The sequence below is a fragment of the Cyprinus carpio genome, chromosome A20, assembly GCF_018340385.1.
Source record: "Cyprinus carpio isolate SPL01 chromosome A20, ASM1834038v1, whole genome shotgun sequence".
NCBI classification, from domain to species: Eukaryota; Metazoa; Chordata; class Actinopteri; order Cypriniformes; family Cyprinidae; genus Cyprinus; species Cyprinus carpio.
The window spans coordinates 1,330,193-1,354,169 of record NC_056591.1 but is presented as its reverse complement, the minus strand read 5'-3'; the positions used below and the strand labels follow the sequence as shown (position 1 = coordinate 1,354,169).

Sequence of the window (23,977 nt, the reverse complement as noted above, 5' to 3'; positions counted from 1 at the left end):
AAAAAGAACATTATTTTGTGTATTTGGTGTAATGAAATGTGTTTATGCGGTTTAAGGTTAAAAAACATTAACTACAACACACTTTAAAAAAATTTAAATAAACTACCTCAATCAATCTAACACACCACAGACTTACATTATATTTCTATGGCATGACAAACACTGGTTTTACTACAGGACTGTTGTACAAAAGTTAATTAAATGTCCTCAATCAAGCTTTGAAATGTATTAGCATGAACGGGATCGCGTGAGTTTGCAGTAAAAAACAGCCGTGTTTGAGTCAGACACGTGAGCCTGACATACATTACTATACTTCATGCTGCAGTTTCACAAAGGAAGTCAAAGATATCATGTGATGATCTGGGTTATGAAGCGCGTCTCTCTCAGACAGAAACACACACACACACACACACACACACACACACACACACACACACACACACACACACACACACACACACACACACACACACACATCCATCTAACTTCCCTAAAGAACACCACATATTATGACACTCATGAAGACGTCCTATTTATTCTACTTTATTTCAACAAAACTAGAGTCTGTCTATGAAAAAGTTTTTTTTTAGAAAAGAAATAAATTATATTAATATTTACAATAAGACAAGAACCAGCTGTATTTGGCATCACTGTCGGACACAGTGTGGTGCAGCTTCATCATGGCCTGTATTTGAATTCATATTAATATCACACAAAATCATCATGAAGACTGGTAAAGAAAGAAAGAAGGAACAAATGAAAGTAAAAAAGAATGCATAAATGAATGAAGAAACATGCAAAAAGAAAGAAGGAATGAGTGAATAGTAATGAGAAGACATGTGTGGCTCTCTCCAGCATCAGCGAGCAGGACCTGAGTGAAACCGTGGCGTGTGTCCAGTCTGTAATGATTCCTCACACACTCCAGTGAGTATCAGAGATGCTGGAAACACACTGTTAGCACAGCAAACAAACACTCTCCCATCCGCGTCAGACGGATCAAACACACACAGCCTGATCGGACTCTGGTAAAAAAATTAGCCAATCAGCATCGAGTGTTCAATAGCTCAGTATCTGATGTAGCAAAGTTCATGAATTCAGTTCAAGTGCTGTTTTCATCCGATGTTGTATTTACAGTTAAGCAGAAAATACTGCTGAATATTTAACCCCGACTAAATGTCATCATGAGGTCCAGACTGTACTTCTGCATAAACACTGTTGATTTTAAAGGAATATTCCAGCTGAAACACAAATAAAGCTGTACTGACTTCTGTATCTGACTTCTGAAGAAATTCAATTACTTTAAATTTAACGGAGTCGATTAATTACAAAAATGATGTGAATGACACACACTGCCGTTCAAAAGTTTGTGATCAGTAAGACTTGTAATTTAAAGAAGTCTCTTCTGCTCATCAAGGCTGCATTTATTTGATCAAAAATACAGAAAAAAATCCAGTAATCTTGTAAAATATTATTACAATATAAAATAATGATTTCTATTTTAATATCCTTTAAAATATAATTTATTTCTGTGATGCAAAGCTGAATTTCCATCAGCATTACTCCAGTATAAAGTGTCACACGATCATTAAGAAATCATTCTAATATGATGATTTATTATCATAATTATCAACATGCATAAAAACATAAAAATAACAGAAACAATTAAAATTAAAATATAATTCTTTAATAAAAAAATAAAAAAAAAAAACATCACTATCACTTTATATAAATCTTTTCTAACAATATAAATCTTTGCTATCATTTAACACATCCTTGCTGAATAAAAGTTTTAATTTCTTTCAAAAAATCAAGAATAAAAATGTACTGACCCCTAACTTTTGAACAGTAGTGTATATTGTTAGAAAAGATCTCTATTTTAAATAAATGCTCTTCTTTTTAACTTTTTATTCATCAAAGAATCCTGAAAGAAGTATCACACGTTCCCAAAAAATGAAAATACAGCTGCACATCACAGAAGCACTGATAATAAATCATCATATTAGAATGATTTCTGAAGATCATATGACACTGAAGACTGCAGTAATGATGCTGAAAATACAGCTGCACATCACAGAAATAAATTACAGTTTAATGTGTATTAAAATAGAAAAACGTTATTTGACATCATAATAATATTTCACAATATTTTTCCTGTATTTTTGATCAAATAAATGCAGCCTTGATGAGCAGAAGAAACTACTGTAAAAACATTAAAAATTGTTCTGATCCCAAACTTTTGACCGGTCGTGTATCTGGATTGAGAGAACTGATAATACAAAGAATACAATTAATTATTACTCTCAAATGAGTAGTGATTTGCAGAAAAACAAAGATGTTTGGCAATAGATCAGGAGTGACTTCTGTTCACACTGGATCTAATAATGACTGTATTAACGTTAACTGAAGTCAGTCCAGTGGCAGCTCGTTGGGGGGGTACAGCTTCCACAAGATTTTGAGGTGAAAATGGTAGAAAGACGATTTAAAGTTAATAAAATTCACAATTAATTTAAGTTCATGTCTCAGAATGTGTATTTTTTGTTTGTAAGTTCACAGCTGTAATACCATAACATGTTACTGAAGTACTGTTCTATCGTGAATGTGCTGAATCTGCTGATGTGATTACAACCGCTAGGTGACAGAGGGGGGGGGGGGGTGAGCTCTCGAGCCTCAGTTGGTAAAAAAAATTAGCCAATCAGCATCGAGTGTTCACTTTCAACGCTGAGGAGTGTTGAGAAAAGAAACCTCGTAAAGGATGCTAGCCTCCCTCCGGGTATATCAACCAATCATAGAGACGTAATCATGTGCTGTTAGTTTGAACGTCTCACGCTGCACTGATAATGATCCAAGTACTTATGATGAGCAGCAATATCGAGTATTTGATCGCCAACAGATTTACCAAGTTGTCATTCAAACAGTATATCTTAAATTAAAAATAAAGGGAGAGCATGCCTTAGCTGGATATATGCTTAATTAAACAGCACAACAGGCACAAGCCCTCACTGTCCACTTCTCTGACCTCACTTTGATTATACTAGTGAGACGACTACACAGAGAAGACAGAACACATGCCAAACAACCCAGTGTTGTTTCAGTATCAATGAGATATACTGTAGTTAATATTTTTAATTAGATTTTATATTCTCTGCTTTTAATTTGTTTTTACAGTTACTTGAAGTATGTCAAGTTAAACTAAATTAAAGTGAGAAATGTTGCCTTGGAAACTACCTAAAATAAAATAAGAATAAAATAAATTTTTAATTTATTTTTTCATTTAACATAAAATTTAATTTAACGTAACTTAAACTATTTTTAAACTATTATTTTTAATTAACTATAATATCCTTAAAACGAACGGACAAACTAAAAGCTTTCATATCACATCTTTAAGGATTTAATCTTTATTCTAAATGTCTGTCACCCCTTCACATATGTGCCCAAAAACTTCACACAGCCCTTCACACAGTGACTGTGATTACAGTGAGACACGCAGTCGCTGGGGTTCTGCTTCTCAGCGGAGCAGGAACACGGCCGTGTGCACGCTTCATCCTCGGACAGCTGGGTGTTTACTCTGGATCACGGAAACAAACCCCTGCTGTCTCCTCACACAGAGTTATGTCCTCCTGTTCCTGAAAACCAGCTTCCTGAGAGCCCCAAATAAGCATCACGCCTCCAAACACTTGACTGTGTGACGTGAAGAGCTGACTGAGATCAATTCCATGTCCTGTTTCAGTCTTGTGTGTGATTAGATCCATCAGCGACACACACCCAGGAGCGAGAGTCGAGAGTCCAGCAGCGGCTGATAAACCTGATCAGCTCTCTGAACAGTACGCATCTCCACATAGATACAGATAGATATAAACCTTCCTTTTTTCTTGCATAACAGTATGTTTACAAACAAAGCACAATTCACAACAGACATAGACACAGTAAATACTATAGAATTAAACAAATAAATAAATATATATGCGTATATATCAGGCTCTGGATCAGACTGTCACACTCAGAAACCTGCGCCGGCGTCAGATTGACAAACACTGATATTAATGACCATAAAGATGAAGATTATCACTCTTGATGATAAGATGTGGACGTTATCATGAGGTACACAGTGTGTCGGTCTGTATTTATGCTGACAAACATGTGTTTTACAGGACAAGGTTCTTCAGGGCTCTATGAAATCAGCCTTATTTCTCCCAAATCCCACTTAATATTTTAAAATTCCATTTTCCTGGATTCCGTTTTAACTAAACCTTAATAATCAAAAACCATGTCTAATCTAATTAATAAAATGTTTCATAAAACAAAATGAAAGACTTTATTACAATGATACCAGTAATACTGCCCTATGATCAGAAATGTGTCTTATTCTTTCAGAAATTCTGTGTCGGCTGTTTTCATGTTTCTGGATTCTGGTTTTATGGTTTAATTTATCATTTAATTCAATCAAAGAAGGTGTTAATCAACTTAATATATACAACTTTAAAAATTTAAATCATCTCTTAAAATGTAATCAAATTAAATTCCTTTTACTTTCTTTAATTTTTTGGCAAAGTGCTGCACAACAGAGGTTTACATTAAAACATGGACATAAAGTGTGTGATATTCTTTAAAATAACGTTTCCATAAACTGTATTATAACTATATACAGTTATTCTACTGCAGTAAGAATATACAGTAATAGATTTCTTGACGTTTAGCTGAACTTCATTTTTCTGAGTGGATTCTGTGATTGAGTCTGTGTTAGATCACAGAGCTCAAGTGAATCTAACCTCAGGCGACGCACAAACAGATGTGTGTTTGGACACTAATAACATCAGCCAGACGCACGTCTGTGGCCATTGTGCTGCGTGTCGTCCAGCACAAGTGTTTATAAGATGGTGCTAAAGTCAAAAATAGCACAGGACTGTTTAAGAGTTCAGATCAGCGGCGCTGGGATGATAATATCACTCACGGGATTCTGATGAATCAACATCCACTCTTAAATCTCCAGATCAGTGTTTCTGTCAGTGCTGTTACCGGTTCACATGCAAACTTCATTATTCGTATCGCGCCTCACATCCAATAATCGCAGTAATCTTTGTGCTTACTTTTGATTTTAAACTCAGCTTTCAAATTCACTGTGAAATTAAAAAAATTTATACCATTTTTGACACTTTAATTTGTCCATTTGTTAATAAAAAAATAAATAAATCATCTGAATGTTTAAATAGTTTTAAAAAGTCTTGACATTAGAGGTTTCACAGGCCTTACAGAAAAATTCTACACAATTTATTTATATTCAACAAAATGAACAGAACAGGGTGGACGATGAGTTCTGGAAGTACAAATCTCATTCATTTGTTTCCATAGGGTAATTATGAACAACAACTTATAATTAGACTTTTTCCATTTGTTTGCATTATTTCTAATCAGTTTTGTAAATAATCACACTTAACAGCAGATCTTCTGGTGTTAAACTACATTACCCATGATCCTGCAGAGAGATCTCCACCAATCACAGAATCGCCAAAAGAACACTTTAGCTCCGCCCACTCCCATGAAGCTGCCAAACTACTTAAATGTTTGTATGTATAATATGAATTTATTGCAATAAATGTAAAACATATCATTTGTCCGTATACACACACAACATCATTCGCAATACTTCATGGGATTGCAGTTTTTTCCCTTAATAAAGCTGTTCAGTTCAAATCTTACACTTTTGTCTTTTTGTCTGATTTCTTTGCTTCAAATCAAAGTTTGTAAAAGTTGGTTTTGTTCATGACTTATAATGCTTTACCGAAGACCCATGGGAGAAATACTCGTGTGCTCTCTGTTTCAGCATATTCCACTTCCTACAGCCTTTCTGTCTGATCAGGTCACATGACTGGGTGGGTGGATATTGTTTCTGTATTTTTCACCGCAGACTGCGATTGCAGGAAGGATCGTCCTGCAGAAAACAGCCGTCAGTTCAATCCTGACTCACTGCCAATAATGAAGGCAGAAGTGAGAGGAAACAGCACAAGCACATCTGTTTGCACTTACAGAAACATCCAGAGCCCGTATAAGTCGAGTTTCTGTAAGTGCTGCTCCTCTGAGAGCACGGAGAACGCTTTACCGCAGCGCTGCTGTGACTGACACACACACACACACACACACATCTGCTTCATGAGGCCGTCTCATCCTCACAGAACTCCGGGATCCGCAGCACGGCGCCTCAGGCTTTTCCTGAAGATCACAGAGGCTTTATGGCGTAAGCCAATCCTTCCGCTGAGCATTTCCAGCTCTGAGCCCCGCTCATTACCCAGAAGCACGGGGACGCTGCCCGAGACTCACCATGACTCTGCAGAATCCTCAGGAACATCTGCAGCAGGCTTTCTGGGGGGTGGTGCACGGCCGCACACAGCTGGCAAACATTACGTCTGACTGCAGGAGGACCTGGATCTGCTGGACGTACAGCTCAGACGGCAGACGTGCATAGCTTACTGTAGTGCACGGGACAGGAATGAACTCGCTCCGCACACAGAAGAGTCACACAGATGATGCAGAAAACTCAACTCCTGATGTTTCAGTGTCCAGTTTCAGGACTTCAGACAGCTCACAGGAGTCCCACACGAGGAGCCGTCACTGTGGCGCTGTCCCGTGACAAGTTCTCCTGTTGTGTTGAATATCAGAAGCCCTTTTGTGTTGGGGTTTAAACTGACCCCCACTGATTTCTATGCAATTCACCAAAAATCAACACTATGGAAATAAAAATACTCATCTACAAACAGAAACCTCTAATATATGATTATATGATTTATATATATGATTTTTTTTAAAAAAGCTCCTCCCTTTGTGTTTGGGGTCACTGCATATTTTTATGTTAAAAATAAATTTGCTGCACAGACACAAACTAAGTTTTTATTTTTAAATGAACATCCGTGAACACTGAAGTGCAAATGACTAAGTATAAATAGTATCTAACATTATGTGTACTTAGTGTGAGTAGTATTTATAACAAATCACAAATACATAATACATAAAGTAAATACATCATCTCCACAGATTTTTGACTATTGTGAGGGTAAAACGGGTTTCGCACACTTATTTTATTTATGCAAAAATTAATAAACATAACATACAAAGTAAATACATCATCTCACAGATTTTTGACTGTAAACTTTGAATCTTAAATTTATGCATTTATTTCTAAAGTTAATATTCATTTCATACTGTAGTGTTTGACAGGCATGTATAAAGTTTTTGTTTTTTAATTTTTTATGTTTTACATGTGTTGATTTTTTGGTGAATTGCATGGAAACCAATGGTGGGAAATTTGTGTAGCTTTCCAAAACACATCTAAACAATCTCACTGGGACCGTAACATTTCAAAAGGCACATTTGTGTATCTTATTTGCCCCTGAAAGGTGCATTTTAGCCCCAAGTTGAAATTGCACATATTTGTACCTTTCGAAAAGGTACTGCCCCAGTGACAGCTTTTGGACCTTTTTGTATGTTAAATCTTTGCATGCAAATACAAGGTCCTAAATGAGAAAAAGTCACAAAGTTTTAAGAAGAAATAAATAGTTTAACCAGTGTTTCAAATCGAGTGTGGGTCAAATTGACCTGAAACACATTATAAGGTTAAGAACGTGTGGCAACACAACTTTAGAGTCAGTCATAAAGCAGAGAAGCGTAAAGCAGCTGGCTGTCTACTGAAGCTCCTCCAGCACCTCCGGAGGGGTATGGCTGAACTCTTGTTAACTCTTGCCATATCAGGCCCTTATCAACACCCTGAGCAGCTGCCATTGGCCATGTCCACTTCCCCACGACGCGCTTAACTTGTAGGGTGATGTTGCCATTCTGTAGAGTATCAGTGATTGGTGCATCTACAGGACGCTCCTCACCGTTCCCGTGTTTGCTTACCTGTTTATCTGCCAGGAACCTTCACCTAAAGCATGTGTCAACACAGATCAAATGCTCTGTTGACTATTAACTCACATGTGAGGCAGTGCACGTAACTCCACCTGCTTCACCGCAGACAGAAGCAAGGCCAGGATCATGAATGAAGGAGTAACCGCTGAAGAACTGGACACTGCACGTCCTGTTCGAAGTCTACCTCCATAAACAAATCAAAGAGAACATCCCACAAGACAACAGCACAAAATAAATCTGGCCTGACAGACTCAAGGTAACGTCAATGAAAGACGCCCAAACAGAGGTTTGAGGACCCTTGATATAAACCAGGGATGTCAAACTCAATTCCTGGAGGGCCGGAGCCCTGCAGAGTTTAAACACACCTGATCCGACTAATCAAGTCCTTCAGGCTTATTTGAAAACAACGTGGTATGTGTGTTGGAGCAGTGTTGAAACTAAACTGAAGAGTTTGACACCCCTGCTCTACAGGAATTACAAGAATGGGTGTCAAACATCCACTGCTGCGGTGCACAACACACACACTGCACAGACACACTGAAGAGAGCTGAACTGGATGATGACATCACTGAATCATCAATGAACTGACTTTAGCTGGAAAATGACTCTCTGTTATTGTCCTCTTGCATCATTGACGCACTATTTTCCTGTTTGACTCTTTAAAGCTGCTTTGACACAACCAGTATTGTACAAAGGGCTAGACAAATACAGGTGACACCAGAGAGCTGCAGACCACTCATCATGAAAAATACAGCAGACTGATTAAAATGATTGTTTTTTATGATTAGAGCGTAACGCCTAGCCCCTTCAAACAGCTCTGGGTCTGGCAGCAAATAACTACAGCAGCGGCAGGCAGTAATGCAGAACCGTGACACACACATAATCAAGTCCAGAGAACCAACCTGTGCACTTTCTATTGTGTTAAGACTTTAATCTTGTTTTGTAGTGTGTGTGGGAATGTACAGAACAGAAATGAATGGCTGTGGGACGTCAATCACTATGAACTTGTTAAGATTCGCCACTTACGGTGATCTCAAATAACGTCATTACTGAATCTAAAAATTTGAATTTGAAATCAACTTAAAATCAACACTAAAAATGTAATTTTCCTAAAAATCCACTGTTTTAACTTAACTAACAAAAACTGTGATGCATATTTGTCAGTCATACATAAATGAAGTTTATTGTTTTTTATTGACTAGTTGCATCTACTTTTTCATTTAAACAATCATATTTTAAAAATGCATTAAATTGCTTGGAATCAGAAAAATTCTAAAAACAATTCTAAAAAAAAAGTATGAACAAGGTTAAAATATGGCTAGCTGTGAAACGAGCAATATTCAATTGGCTAAAATGCAAGAATTTCAAATAAATGGATTTATTGATGATAAATGAATATATAAAGCTGGTTTAATTTTGTATTTGAAACACATTCAGTTTATTAGTAATATTGCAGAAATCTGACCTGTTTCATTGATGTATGACTGACAAAGATGCATCACACAAAATTTATCAGTTTGTGTTAAAAATATGTTAAAGTTATGACCATTTTATATGAAACACATAAACCTTCAATTTAGACCTAAATATAAATAATATTAGTGCTAATAAAACTCTAGCACATTCTAAATGGGTTTGGGATTCATTTAGGTTAAGAAAAGTGTTTAGTATTAGACAAGAATAGTTAATTAGATAATTAGTGGGTTGTATTTCTTCTGCTGTGTGGGTTTGTGTGTCTCGTACTCTCAGCTGTTCTGTGTTTTGCTGTCATAAATGAGCTGTGCTCAAGCTTTTCTTGACAAAGTGCTTTGGAAACATTCGCTCACTGAGACACGTTTGACCGAGACTGCACATGAATCGAGCCGATATCAGTCTGTTGGGAAACATTTCCTTTGGCAGGTTTTCATTTCTAAGAATGACTGAAGAGCAGCTGAACAGCCCAATGACAGTGCAGTGTCCTGTTCGCTCTTATCTCAGCTCTCAACCACACCAATATGAACATGACTGCACTGATAACAGCGTCTAACGTCTGCGAGTGTCTGAACAAATAACCCATGTCAGTCCCGATTCCTCCTCTCATGAATGCATGTCACCATCATGACTGATCGAGAAGCACATTTTTAGACAGAATAACACCATCGTCAGAATGAGAATGAGCTCATGCTTTGAGTTGTGCGTGTCGACTAAAAACACAAGTATGCCACTGTATTCAGTAACTGCACAAAGCAATGACAGCATGCATCTGCTCATATTGATAAGCTACTTCGTGAGAAAACAAGCACTTATAATAAGCATGACAACTAACTAATAATTACTATAATTTCCATATCTGCAAAATAAGTCTAAAGCTCAGTCTGAGAGACAATTGACTTTGCTTACAGAAAATAAAGCTTGATGTATTTGACACATAAAAAGAGTAACTGTGTTACTTAGTTACTTGTTGTGAAAGTAATGCATTATGTTACTTTTGCGTTACTTTTTGTCACAGTCACATGGTACACGTCTAACATCATTGCACACGTCATCTGTAGGTGAAATCTCAGCACACGCGCCTCACAGGAACTTTAACTCACATTTCCCAGTGTTTTCCACACTGAGCGCGACAAAGCGAAACGAATATCGGACGTGACGACTCGCTGGAATAAGACAACAGATTTCTGTGGATGCTTCCACATAGACCACGAACATTCATGCACCAAAAAATGCGAGTGTTTTTCTCAAACCAGTCGGACGAATCTTTTCGGTTTCGCAAAGCGAAGACACGGGCCGTCCAATAAGATTTGAGCTAGGATCACGTGACCGGAGCAGCTGCTGTTGCACAAAGGGCAAAAGTGGTGGCGCTGTTTCAAAAAAAACAGTGTAAACAAACACAGAAGAAGAGTATCCCAGATAAGAGAGGAGAGTTCTTGTTATCGTTGGTATTTGAAAACAGATTTATTCTCACGTTCTAACATTTCTATTAATTGTCCACTGAATCATGAGATCTGTAGAGCACCGTCCGTTTTCTTCCACGTGCGCGAGTGTTATAAGTCAGAGCACGTTCACTCTTTTTCTAAACACGAAATATGAAAGCAAACAGACATATGATTATGACAATATCTTCTCTGTATGTGTTTTGTATGCAGTTCATGATATTTTTATAGCAATAAAGGATATTTATGACAGATATTAGCAGTGTAGTGTTATTAAATATAGATGATGGTTTAAAGTGGGTAAGCAAATACATAAAAAAATTACATACATTTTCAAGTGTAGCTTGATGCTAATTGTACTTCTAATTATATTTTAGGATGCAGCCTATTCTTGTAAGCATTATAGATAGTTTGTTTCTGGTGTCGAACCTTGTTTATCTTAATTTAATGCTGTATATTGAGCAGCAGATGATGCTAAATACATTTACGAGTTACATATCTGAGGAAAAATGCACTGTTGGTCGGTGCCACCTAGCGTGCAGGCGTGAATTAGCAGAAGGCGAACAATCGTTTCACGTTCGGTGCGAAAGCACTGTTCGTCCGTAATTACCTAACCAATCACAGCACATTTCATATTTCAGAAGGCGGGCCTTCATTTGATACAGGAACTATTCCAGCCGTTCAGCCAGACTGTGGAGAGAGGTGTCGTAATAATGTAAAATATGTGAAAAATAATGTGTTTTTCGAACAACCTAGTATGAGAGCCTGTTCTAGTACACCCCCAAAACAAAATCAAGACGTTGTACGAACATAATTACGCGATTTGGTGTTCGGGTTAGGGCACCTAGTGTTTACTCTGTACTTATTCAAACAACTTAATCAGTCCTTTATTTACCGTTGCCATGTGACCGAGCAGAGATCAGTCTCCAGGCTGCGCACGGCGCTTCACTCTGAATGGAGGTGGGTGGAGTTACGAGCTTTCGCTGACAGTTCAGTGGAGGATCCAATGACATTACGAGGTTTAGTCACAAGCTCTTTTGAATGCTTTGGACATTGTTTAAATATTGGAAAATATCCAATCAGATGTAAAGATGCTCAACAACACTGATTTAAAATAATAATAACAAAATATAATATAAAGTTTTTATAATTTTCCACAGCTGACAACCTGTCAGGGTACATCAGTGGTTGGGAAACACTGGTGTAGACTGTGGGATGTGACTCTTATAACAAGGCAGCTCACTGACACTCAGACAGTCAGATACAGAAAAGACAAACAGTCGCTCAATGCTGGATCAACAGAGTCACGCTTGTTTTGCTTACACAGGCCTCATGGACTGTAAGAGCTTGAAGAGCGATTTGAAGGACTTTAAATGGATGTTGGACTTGCTAAACGGTTGCTAAGGTGTTCTGAATGGTTACTAAGGTCGCTAGAGTGAGTTTACAGCAGGTCTTGTGTGCCTTGTGTTTTAACTGATTGACAAACATGAGAATCTGAACATTAGGCAAGTATATGCTACAAGTCAAAGTCAAACTTCTTTGAATAGCCCTTTCCAGAAAACACATCGTTTCAAAGCAGCTTCACAGAAAATCAAGATGATCGTAGGGCCCTATGAAAACGCAGACAGAATCGCTGAAGCCATAAAAACGGAATTTATAGTATATCGCAGAATGTCATGGAATTTGTCAAATTTAGGATTAATAAATCAAAAACTTGCAACAAACAAACAGAGTTGTTAACTGTCTTACAATGACAGCTGTCAGTGAAAACCTTGTTTCTGATAAATTTTGGACACAGATGGACCTTCAAATGGGACTTAAATATGCCACGGAGGGATATATAAAAGATATTAAAAATTAAAAGAAAGACCTTTACACAAAGGCTCTTACTGCATGCTGTTGTTATTAAACAGTCATTATATATATATATATATATATATATATATATATACACAAATACAAATTATGAATAAAAACAGAATGCAATAATGTGGAACTTTAAAATGTCAATATTTTATTCAGAATACAACATAGATGACATATCAAATGTTTAAACTGAGAAAATGTATCATTTTAAGGGAAAAAATAAGTTGATTTTAAATTTCATGGCATCAACACATCTCAAAAAAGTTGGGACATGGCCATGTTTACCACTGTGTGGCATCCCCTCTTCTTTTTATAACAGTCTGCAAACGTCTGGGGACTGAGGAGACAAGTTGCTCAAGTTTAGGAATAGGAATGTTGTCCCATTCTTGTCTAATAAGAGTTGCTCAACTGTCTTAGGTCTTCTTTGTCGCATCTTCCTCTTTATGATGCACCAAATGTTTTCTATGGTGAAAGATCTGGACTGCAGGCTGGCCATTTCAGTACCCGGATCCTTCTTCTACGCAGCCATGATGTTGTAACTGATGCAGTATGTGGTCTGGCATTGTCATGTTGGAAAATGCAAGGTCTTCCCTGAAAGAGACGACGTCTGGATGGGAGCATATGTTGTTCTAGAACTTGGATATACCTTTCAGCATTGATGGTGCCTTTCCAGATGTGTAAGCTGCCCATGCCACACGCACTCATGCAACCCCATACCATCAGAGATGCAGGCTTCTGAACTGAGCGCTGATAACAACTTGGGTTGTCCTTGTCCTCTTTAGTCCGGATGACATGGTGTCCCAGGAAACAGCGCAGCTGTTCACCTTGCCATTCGGCGTCAGTATTGGTCCATTTTTTGCTCATTATGATTTTTTTCCGTTGATACTGAAACACGCGTGAACTACAAAGCCTATTTTACCTAATGAATAATAGTTTAGCTTCAATGGGCAGCATCACAAATATGGAAAGTTTGGACTTGTCCTGAATGAGAAAGGTAAGCCCAACCTTACCTTATGTTTTTGCTTTAAATTATTATTATTATTATTATTATTATTTGTTTTTGTTTATTTGTTTATAGCTAAGCCTATATTATTATATAGTTCAATTATATTAATCCATTAGCATTATATATTTTTAATTCCTGTTCTTTTCTGATAGTTAAATTTAAAGGATTTGTTTTAAAGTGAGGGAAACAAAAAAAATATATATATCCTGTTGGTACATTATAACATTATTAGGCCTGCCGTTATTATTTCTGAATGTAATAAAATGTGACTTATATATGACATTTTGTTTTCCTCTCAAAAACTTTTTTTTTTTAATTTAGTGTTTTTAAAAAACATGCAGCAAACGAAAATAGGTGATTAATCGGTTAAATTTTGTTACTGTGGGTTAATCTAGACTATGTTGTTAACTATTTACAAGTTTCGTGTTTGTGTTTATCCTGCTTTTTTCCCATTACATCTGAAAATTACTTTAAGAAACAAAAAAAAACTCCTCCACCCTAAAACTTGTGCATGCACATTCACTTTGTGTGCTCTGCCGCAGAACCTGCCTCCTGCGTTGCTCATCTGTGGACAATTTAAAAATGTTTGATATAAATGTTGCTGTCCCATTTTATATAGGAATTGTTCATTTAAAAAAAAATCAAATTATATTGTTAGTTTCATGGTAACACGCAATCAAGGTCTTTGGTTACTATACAAGATACAACTTCATTTAGGCTATTTAACATGCACTGTGACATTTTCAGCCGTTTCAACTTATAAACTCCTTGAGATTTTAAAGTCAGTTTAATAGTATTGAAACTCAAGTTGATGAAATGTCAGTCAATAAAGCATTTTTTTAAACAATGGCACTTAAAGTTTTGAACTAAAACATTATTTCAACCATATAGCCTGTGAATGAATAAAAATGCATACTTTTCAAAGAAAGAACACTTAAAGAGAGTGTAGCTTGCTTCTGGTGTTTGGACTGATACTTCAATATAATGAGGTCCAAGTTTAAGAATAGCCAACACTAGGTTTTTTGTTTGTTTGTTTGTTTGTTTGTTTTTTTTCAATGTATATTTTTCTCTCTCTATTTAACAGCATTAACTTACAATGGAATATGTCTTCCTTCGGGTAGACTGGATGTTTTCCTGCCTTGCTAAATGTTGGGCTCATGATCAGTAAGTTGCATTCGCCCAAACTGATTTTGTAAAATCAAAACATGCAACGGTGAACCTGGGTTCAGTTAGCGCTAGTAGGCATTTGAGGAAGGCTTTAAGACCAAGCGGAATCCTCTGCCAGCTGCTCCCACTTATATACTTATATATATATATATATATACACTCACAGCAGCCATACTCAGACAACCTACACTCTCGACTGAGGCGCTTCTGAGAGAGAGAGACAAGAAAGACGAAAGACTTGTAATTGTATGCAGCAACGCTGCACTCGTTTTGGCAATTCAAATGTAAAAATATATTGCGACATTAAAAATATATTGAGACAACATTTTGTAGACTTTCTGTGATTTACAATGCACAAACCAGAAGCAACAATATCTGCAGAATGGAGACGGGTTGACCATTCTCAAAACATAAAATATCAATTTTATGTAAATTTTCGTTTTTGTGTTTCAGAGGAAAAATCAATGTTAAGGCATCTCTCCTTTACTGACCGTTCTGAAAGCAGAATTCATGCAAACGTGTATAAAATGCTTTAAAAACATTACCAGAGATGTCTAGAGGGTATTTAATAGGTCTGCCCCCATGTAAGATTTTTCTAGTTACTAGTAGTCATTAATTTAAGGCATTATTCAACTAATCGCACATTTATATCAAATTAACACAGTCTAATCCATAATGAGCCTTAATATATTCCGCGCTCAAGCACACGCATTAAGTTTGCCACAAAGCACAGGCAGAAGTAGCCTAATAATTGTGAAAAAGAAGACATTTTAATTATTTATTAATAAACTAATGTTTTCTTGTCGGCTGCAAGATGAAATTCACGGTGCTGACTCTCATCTCCACAGGACGCGCATAATCAGGGAGTATTTGCTTTTGTTTTGAATTGGTTAGTTTAAAAGTAGACATTTCAATCATCAATTTTTAAAATATATTTATCATGTAAGGCACCTCAGTTTTAAGTTATTTCATTATCAGGAAAAAGGGGGGGGGGGTTATCCCGAGGGCGCTTCCCTGTCATGCACGTGCATCAATAATTTTCGGCACAAACACTTGTGTGAAAATCTTGAATAGTAAAAGAGCACATTTATTTTAGGTAACAGTAAGGGATCCGCATTAAAAATAAATCTTCACAAGTCTACAACCGAGACAGATGCAGTTATAACCTGTAAATTAAAGGCTATTTGACGTTTGATCTAACTGCTGATGATGCTCCAATTCATTGATTTTGATTATTTTAATAAATCTCTTTTACATTAAATAATAAAGATACAAAGCAGGTTAAGTTAGATATTATTCTACAAATAATTATAAAATGCTGTAAACTGTGAAAAAGATTGCAGTTTTACATTTTGCATATGCATTACAAAATAAAACCAAAAAAGATTTGTAATGAAGAAAAAATATGCATACAAATAAGAATAAATGTTGTGCGTCGCACACTCAGCATCATGCGCGTCATGCAAATCTTGCACTCTGATATTTTAAGGAATAGAATACACTCCTGCATTTAAATGCGGCTGCCTTTTTTTTGAGTTTTAATTAAATTGTATGAAAGTAAGTAAAGAAGGCTCCCTTTAAAATAACTGAAGCTGTCAATTAATGAAGCTATTTTTTACATCGTGTGCACTTTGTTGATTACAATGAGAGAACTTGAGTTAAAACGTGAGGACATTTTATTAATCCATCCATTCTTTTCAGTTTCAATGATTTAGCTAAATTGTGGTCAGGTTTAATTTATTCGTTTCTTGTTTTAGTTTGGCCTAAATAATGGGAGCGAAATTATTCAGTGCCTCGCATTTTACTTAAATAATGGAAATAATTTATAAAACAGGCAACAATTTTTTAATCAGTGTACAGACAGATATCTTTTCCCCAAGTAGTTATCTGTCAAAATAAATGACAGGTAACGAATAACTAAGTATGTGCATGTTTTATTCTGTTTTATTCGTTCTAAGAAATTAACATAACTTATTAAGTAGGCTACTAAAGTTTCATCTGTAAATATTAAATATTTTAACTACAGTGTTTTTCTCTCATTTTCCTCTGACTGCAGCCGTCAAATGTAAGACACCAGCGAGGCAAAGCTGACGGCTATTAACGAAAATGTGCTTTGATGCGTTTGTTTAATAACTTGTGGTTAAAGCGCCACTCAGCGGTCAAAAGCTGCAAATGCACTTTGCAGACGCGCCGTGGCAGCGCTCGCGGCGGTAGAAAGCACACTCTGGTTGGCCACCAACTGTGCCTTGCTGAACCACAAGATCACATTAAAGCTGCAGTCGGTAACTTTTGGGGCTTGCGTATGGCGGAAGAACATTGTAGCCGGAGCTACTTCTCTCTGTTTACATCTATGGCGAGTCACGCAGGCACTGTGCTACTCTGCAGTGTTGTTAACCCCAACCAGACTAAAATAGTCCGATTATAAACACTTATTATAGGTGTACAGTAGTGATTCAGGATAAGACAAAAACACGGTTTGGAAAATGGATTCAAGATGCACTCGCTCATTATATATATTTTTTACATTTTCAACACAAAACAACACTGTGGCACAGCCCTGCGCTGATTGGACCAGAAGAGCCGGGAGCGGTGGATTTTGTTTATATTGGAGAGAAGTAGCTCTGGCTACAATGTTCTTCCGCCAGACGCGAGCCCCAAAAGTTACCGACTGCAGCTTTAACGTTCTGCTTGAGCAGATGAAAAGTGTAACTTAATGGGAGTATGGTAACCAGAAAATGAACGCTTTCATCTTCATTGTGATTGGGGTTGGATTTAGGTAATGGAATAAAATAAATGACATTGCCTATCCTCTCAGGATAAATGGAATTAGTGTTACAAGTACTCCAGGCACATCGTTTTTCCATTTGTGTATCATAAACACCATTTAACCAGTGCGAGCTTCGGATCTTCCAATGTTTCTCTATGGCGCTGAAACCTAAAAACTTAAAATCTACTCACACCATTCAACTGATACTCAACTGACATTCTTACATATGAGTTCAATTGTATGTAATTATTTGGGTATGGGTCACCATACTTGGCTGTATGTCATGTCAATTTCACTTTCACTTTTTTTTTGTAGTGGGGCCCAGCATGTCAAGGCATGTTCCTTCTTGAGCAGCTACAGCTCGTTTCTCTGAATTATTCCCTCACATTATGTAGTCAAGTCAAGTCAAGTCACCTTTATTTATATAGTGCTTTAAACAAAAAAGATTGCGTCAAAGCTGCTGGAGGTGGGGTGTAAATTAATGTAAACATGACTCGTGACACTCAACACGACGCTCGCGTGTATCCCCTAAACAAAACAACAATGAAATGAAGAAGTGTAGGCAATCTAGGTGTGAGACGGGGCCCAATGGTCAGAACTATATCTTATTAGTGTTCATTTATTTTATTAAACTGGATAAATTGTTTTGATAAAAACAAAGGTTTATTATTGTATATTCATTTGGCATTCATTTACTGTATACCCTTTAAGTTCGCTTATTGAAAGAACAACAGCAGCTGTATGGTGTAACATTTTTTTGAAACATGTATTTGGTACATGCTACCTTATATCTTTACTCTTTCCTTTCATTCTTTTCATGGCTTTGAAAAACTTGTCTCGGATGTTTCTCTGCTTCGCTTTTTGCATAAATCCGGGTCGTCAACACCAAGCTTCGTTGCTATTTCTTTCTAGGAATTAAATACTGTCTCTACATCTTTAAAGTCTGTCCGCGAGTGATCGTACAGGTGTGGATATATTTGGGCAGCACAGCTATTCGACACTCCAGTGTATTCAGGAGATGTTGCTCTCCTTAATGAATGAGGAGCGAACCGAGAAAAAAAAATTGCGCGTCAAAGAAGGTGGAGTTTCAGAACACACCCACCGATTGCGTAACCGCCACGGACCAATAGAAACTCAAAGGTGTTTAGGAGCCGAAACAAACTCCCCCAGAACTTCGTTTTGGCCTGATTTTGTTCGAAATGATCTCATATCAGTTAGTTCTTCGATTTCATTTGAAGTATATCCTTAAGTGTGTAAAAACAAACAAACAAACAAACACTTGTACAGAGGACGCTTTTGTTTTTCACATCTCAGTTCTATTCTGTGAATAGTGGAGGGCTTGTGTTGGTTGACATGCCTGGTTTGGACAGCATGTCTGCAATACAGGAGTTGTCTATATCCCATAGTGAGATTCCGAACAAATGTTTGAAAGGGAACTTTTGGTTACTTTCGTAACCCCGGTTCTCTGATAACAGGAGTGAGGTACAGTATCTCACTACACTTCCCTCCTTGCAGCAGCATGGAGAAGAGATATGCTGAGAATGAGTTAGGGACCATTAGCAGCAATAATATGTGGAAGTCGTGGCCTAGTGGTTAGAGAGTTAGACTCCTAACCCTAAGGTTGTGGGTTCGAGTCTCGGGCCGGCAATACCACGACTGAGGTGCTCTTGAGCAAGACACTGAACCCCCAACTGCTCCCCGGCCGCCGCAGCATAAATGATACCCACTGCTCCGGGTGTGTGTTCACTGCTGTGTGTGTGCACTTTGGATGGGTTAAATGCAGAGCACGAATTCTGAGTACGGGTCACCATACTTGGCTGTTTGTTTTTTTTGTATGAGGGAGGAGGGACTCCCGCATCACTGTCATGATTGATCTCACGTAGTTTAATTGTTGCTTCAAGTATTGGTCACGCCCGATGCGAGTCCCATAGTGAGATACTTCACTCCTGTTATTAGAGAACCTGTGTTACGATAGTAACCGAAAGTTTAATTTACTATACACATACTGAAGAGAGTGTGACGCTCACAGTGTTTTCAGCATCTGCCATCTCACTAAATGAGGACACAAATACATGAACTTCATCTCCAGACTCCAGTCAATTCATGAGCATCTGACCGTTTCATTTGAAAAAACTACCATCATATCATACACACAGAAACATAAAGGTCTTCACGGCAACCCTTCAAAATAAAAGTTTGGTTTAACTTAGAGAAATTGTGTGAAAAACATATTTCTATTGTATAGTAGAATGTACATCTCAGTAAAATAATACTAAAACTAATAATAATAAAATTATAAATCAATAATCAATTGTTTAATTTCCATTTGATTAAAGAATAAATTAGATTGTTTTATGTCTTCATTTGATTACTAGAAAAACATTTCATAGGGCCCTGTTATTTTAATAATAATAATAAATTGTTGTTATGAATTTAATTAACTAAGACACACTTTTTGATTGCTGACTGCATTAAAATGGAATCCAGAAAAATTAAAATGGAAAACACAGAATTTGGTAAAAATAAAACAGAATTTGAGAAAAAATAAAATGGATTACACAGGGCGCTAATGAAGTTAATGTTTATAATATCTTACTATCTTCATGCCTTATTGGTTGCATTCAGCAGATTAGAGCTGGATGATAATATAGTTTATCTGTCTGCAACAATATAAACAATCAAGCAGGTGAGATTTGCTATGTAGTATATGTATGTGTGGTATGTATAAAGAGTTGGATACTTATGCATATATCACATTTCAGATGGAGACTACACTAAAGTGTGCTAGGAACCCCAGCTTGTACGGTCAGCTGCATTTGCTCTTGTGGTTGATGGAGTGACAGATGGCAGACTGGAAACTGACCTCTGAGTGCTGCTGGCATGAGCTGACAGAGCCGTGTTGATGTGCACACGGACAGCTGGACATGACGCAATCCTCCGCCAGCATTACACAGGAAACGTTTAATGAATGAGTGAAGACAGCCGGTCTTCACTCATTCATTAAACTCCATCATTTGACTGCACTATTCAAATCAGACCGAGTCTGTTAATTGCAAATGCGAAGGCAACTTACAATGGCAGGAAAGTTTCACAGCTATATTTACTCTGTTGTGTTAACGACTTTAACACATTTCAGCTTAAATCCCTTCAACCACTCTGAGGACAAGACGTTTCCTTAAAATCCCAATGTCCTTGCATGCCTCTGCTCGATGACAGGGCTTCTGCAGGATTTCAGGACTTAAATTAATTGGATGCAATACTTCAATATGGTTTCTAAATGTAAACGTGAATATGGAACCACTACACACAGAATGTGGAAAGTCTTACTGTGTCTTCTGATGAGACTGCAGAAAAGTGCTGTTCATCCTCAGTATCACTCATATTTTTCAGTGCAAATGTCTGAAGATTTTTAAATCAAAATAAATTTACTCGAGAAACAAAATTACGTAAAATAAGTCTCATTTTCTGAGAAATTGATAAAAAAAAAAAAACTTCCAATAGACTCAGAAAAATCAACTGTTTCACACGTTTTCATACCCAATGACAGGTTTGTTCTTGTTTTACGCATAAACTCACTTCATTTTGTTCAGTTCAGAAAACAAGACTTCATATGCACATTTTGCATCTCAAGTAAATCTTGATTTATCTTTGATTTAAGAACATTTGCATATCTATATTGGAAAACAAGACAAAGACACTGAGAAAGGTATTAGTTTCTTTGCAATGAATGCAACATGTGACTTTATGAATTCAAGACTTTCTGCTCTGGTTTAAGAGTTTTTAAGGCCTTCATTTGTCTTTTTGATGTAGTTTTAAGACCTGAAGAACCCTGAAGTCAAATGTGTCGAGGAGCATGAGCTGCTATCAGAGCACCATTAATGAGTCCGCGCATCATAAACTGACTTTCATAAAGACTCATCTGAAAGATAGAACAGAACTGCTGTAAACATGATAACATCCCACACATACGTGGCCTCTCCCCGCATATAACTATCACACCACTAAAGACTTTCCTGCCAACATCAGTCAAAGTGTAGTGAAAATGTGTTCACTTCCACTTGAGATCTGAGTAAATGAGTGATCTAAAAGGGTAAATGAATCATGACAGAAACACTGGTGAGAAAGTGAGACACGCACCTCACTGACAGACTTTGATCAAACAAAACTTATCATTTTGATTGCAGTTTGATGTCAAAACTGACTCATTTCAGCACATTCACCTCAATCCAGCATGTTGGGTAAGAACATTCAACCCAGCCAGCTTGGTCAAAATAACCCAGCATTTTTAGAGTATATATGGCGTTATATTAATGCATAATTACACTAGTCTTAGACATGCTGCCATGGTCCATGAACATAGTGAGACTGGGGCTAGTTGTCAGACAGTGAAGATGTTGAAGTGCTTTTGAATAGTTGGTCTGTCTAAACTGAGACTGGGTCTGTCCTCTAAACGAGAATATCATCAGCATCACCAGGCTTTCAGTGTTTGTCCAGTTGATACCCTTATGAAAATAAACCACGGTTTTACTACAAATAAAACCAAAAAACCATGGTAACTATAGTTAGGCTGTGGTAACCACAAATTAAGCATGGTTTTACTTCACTAACTGGTTATATAAATGGTAACCAATAAGCCAGAAAAAAAATGGTTACTACACTTTTACTACAATAAAATCATGGTTGATTTTCTTGAGGGTACTGAAAGGTTGAAGTGTTTTCTCACAGAGCAGGTGTTGTTCTGCGGGTTTTATTTCTGCTGGACAAAACAATGATTTAACATCTGGCTGAAAAGCCAGACGCGCGTCACAACACGCGTTTAATAAACGCTGTGTAATCCTGGCCTATGTTTTTTTTTTTTTTTTTTTTTTTTAAGGGTTGTGTCTATAAAAAAAAACTGAACTGAACTGAGTTTGGACAATAAGTCCACGCTGAGAAACATTCACTGGAGTGAAACGGCGCCGGCGAGCCCCGGGTCCCCGATCCGATTTCCCGACACTAAACCGCAGAACTTTCTCTATGACTTTGTTTCGAAAGCAGGCGAAGCGGTGTAGTGTTTCGCTTCGCTGTTGATCATACAGTCAGCCTGGGAACATACAGTGGACGCGAGCCCCTCACACACACCACACACACACACACACACACACACACACACACGAGTTACCTGTTTTGAAGCGCAGGTCTTCGTCCGACTCGGAGCCGAACTCTTTCAGCAGAGACACGAACAAGATGCCGAACGCGTTCTGGATACCGAACACCGAGCCGTTGCACCACATCGAGGCCAGCATCACCACCCACCCCCAGCCGCCCTCCGGGGGCTCGAACTCCCGCGGCGCCTTCTCCTCGCTCGCGGAGCCTTTACAGTCGCCGTTCTCCTGCTTCATCTCCGACTCGTTCGCGTCGTGCGGCGGCGCTGTCGCCTCCGCGGCGTCTGGAGTGGGTTCGGACTGCGCCTCGGTCATGCTGGTCCAGTCTGCGGTGTGGGAGCGCGTGCGTCAGTGAGCTGAGGATCTTACACTACCGACTGACTGCTGCTGCAATAACCATAAATACAGATCGGGCAGCAGGGGCGGGGCTACAGACCCACCGCCAGAGCCGGATCAGATGGAGAAGTTCTGCTGAACGCGACGCGTCTGCCCGCACTGACGCGCGCGCGGGAACGCTGCAGCTGGACGCACTCACTCATGCTGTCGATCACACTGCTGGATAAAATCGAGATCATCTGCAGACTCTCAGACTGAGTGTTGAGGACATCATTCAGCACGCGCCACTGTCCTCTGCTGTCCGCGCGCCGCACACGCACACTGACACGTGCTCTGACCGGTGAACACAACAAAACCACGGGGCTGCTGGCCCTCAGAGTGTGAGGAAATGAAACCACAGGTCACTGCTGCCTGACAGATCTCACTGGGTCTGCTGTGAAATGCTGTAGGCCTCCTCCCTCAGACAGATTAAAGCTCTTTCTATAGAAAACACATTTCTATCACTTTACTGGTCTGATCCCATACAGACTGTCAGTTTGTTTATTTACTAAAAAAAATAGTTCACCCATAAATGAAACACTCGGCCCATATGAGATCAGGATGAGTTTGTTTCTTCATCAGATTTGTAGAAATGTAGCACTGCATCAGTGTCTCAGCAATGGATGCTCTGCAGTGAATGGGTGCCGTCAGAATGAGAGTCCAAACAGCTGATAAAAACATCACAATAATCCACAAGTAATCATCACTTAACATCTGGAGAAGACAAAATATGAAACACATCCAGCATTAAGACGGTTTTAACTCAAATACATAGAGTCTATAATCTATAATAACACTTCCTCCAGTGAAAAAAGTGTTCTAGTGTGAATCAGCACAGAGAAAT

General features: G+C 37.9%; 1 protein-coding gene across 1 annotated transcript in view; it reads right to left on the bottom strand.

Annotated features, from left to right (window-relative positions):
• LOC109092450 (monocarboxylate transporter 10-like) overlaps window positions 1-23,324 on the bottom strand; it is a 40,911-nt gene extending 17,587 nt beyond the window's left edge. The window contains exon 1 of the mRNA XM_019106250.2: window positions 22,776-23,324. Within this exon, the coding sequence (XP_018961795.1) occupies window positions 22,776-23,073 (298 nt within the window). The 5' untranslated portion in view covers window positions 23,074-23,324. The remainder of the gene's footprint in view (window positions 1-22,775) is intronic.
• Window positions 23,325-23,977: the final 653 nt, after the last annotated feature.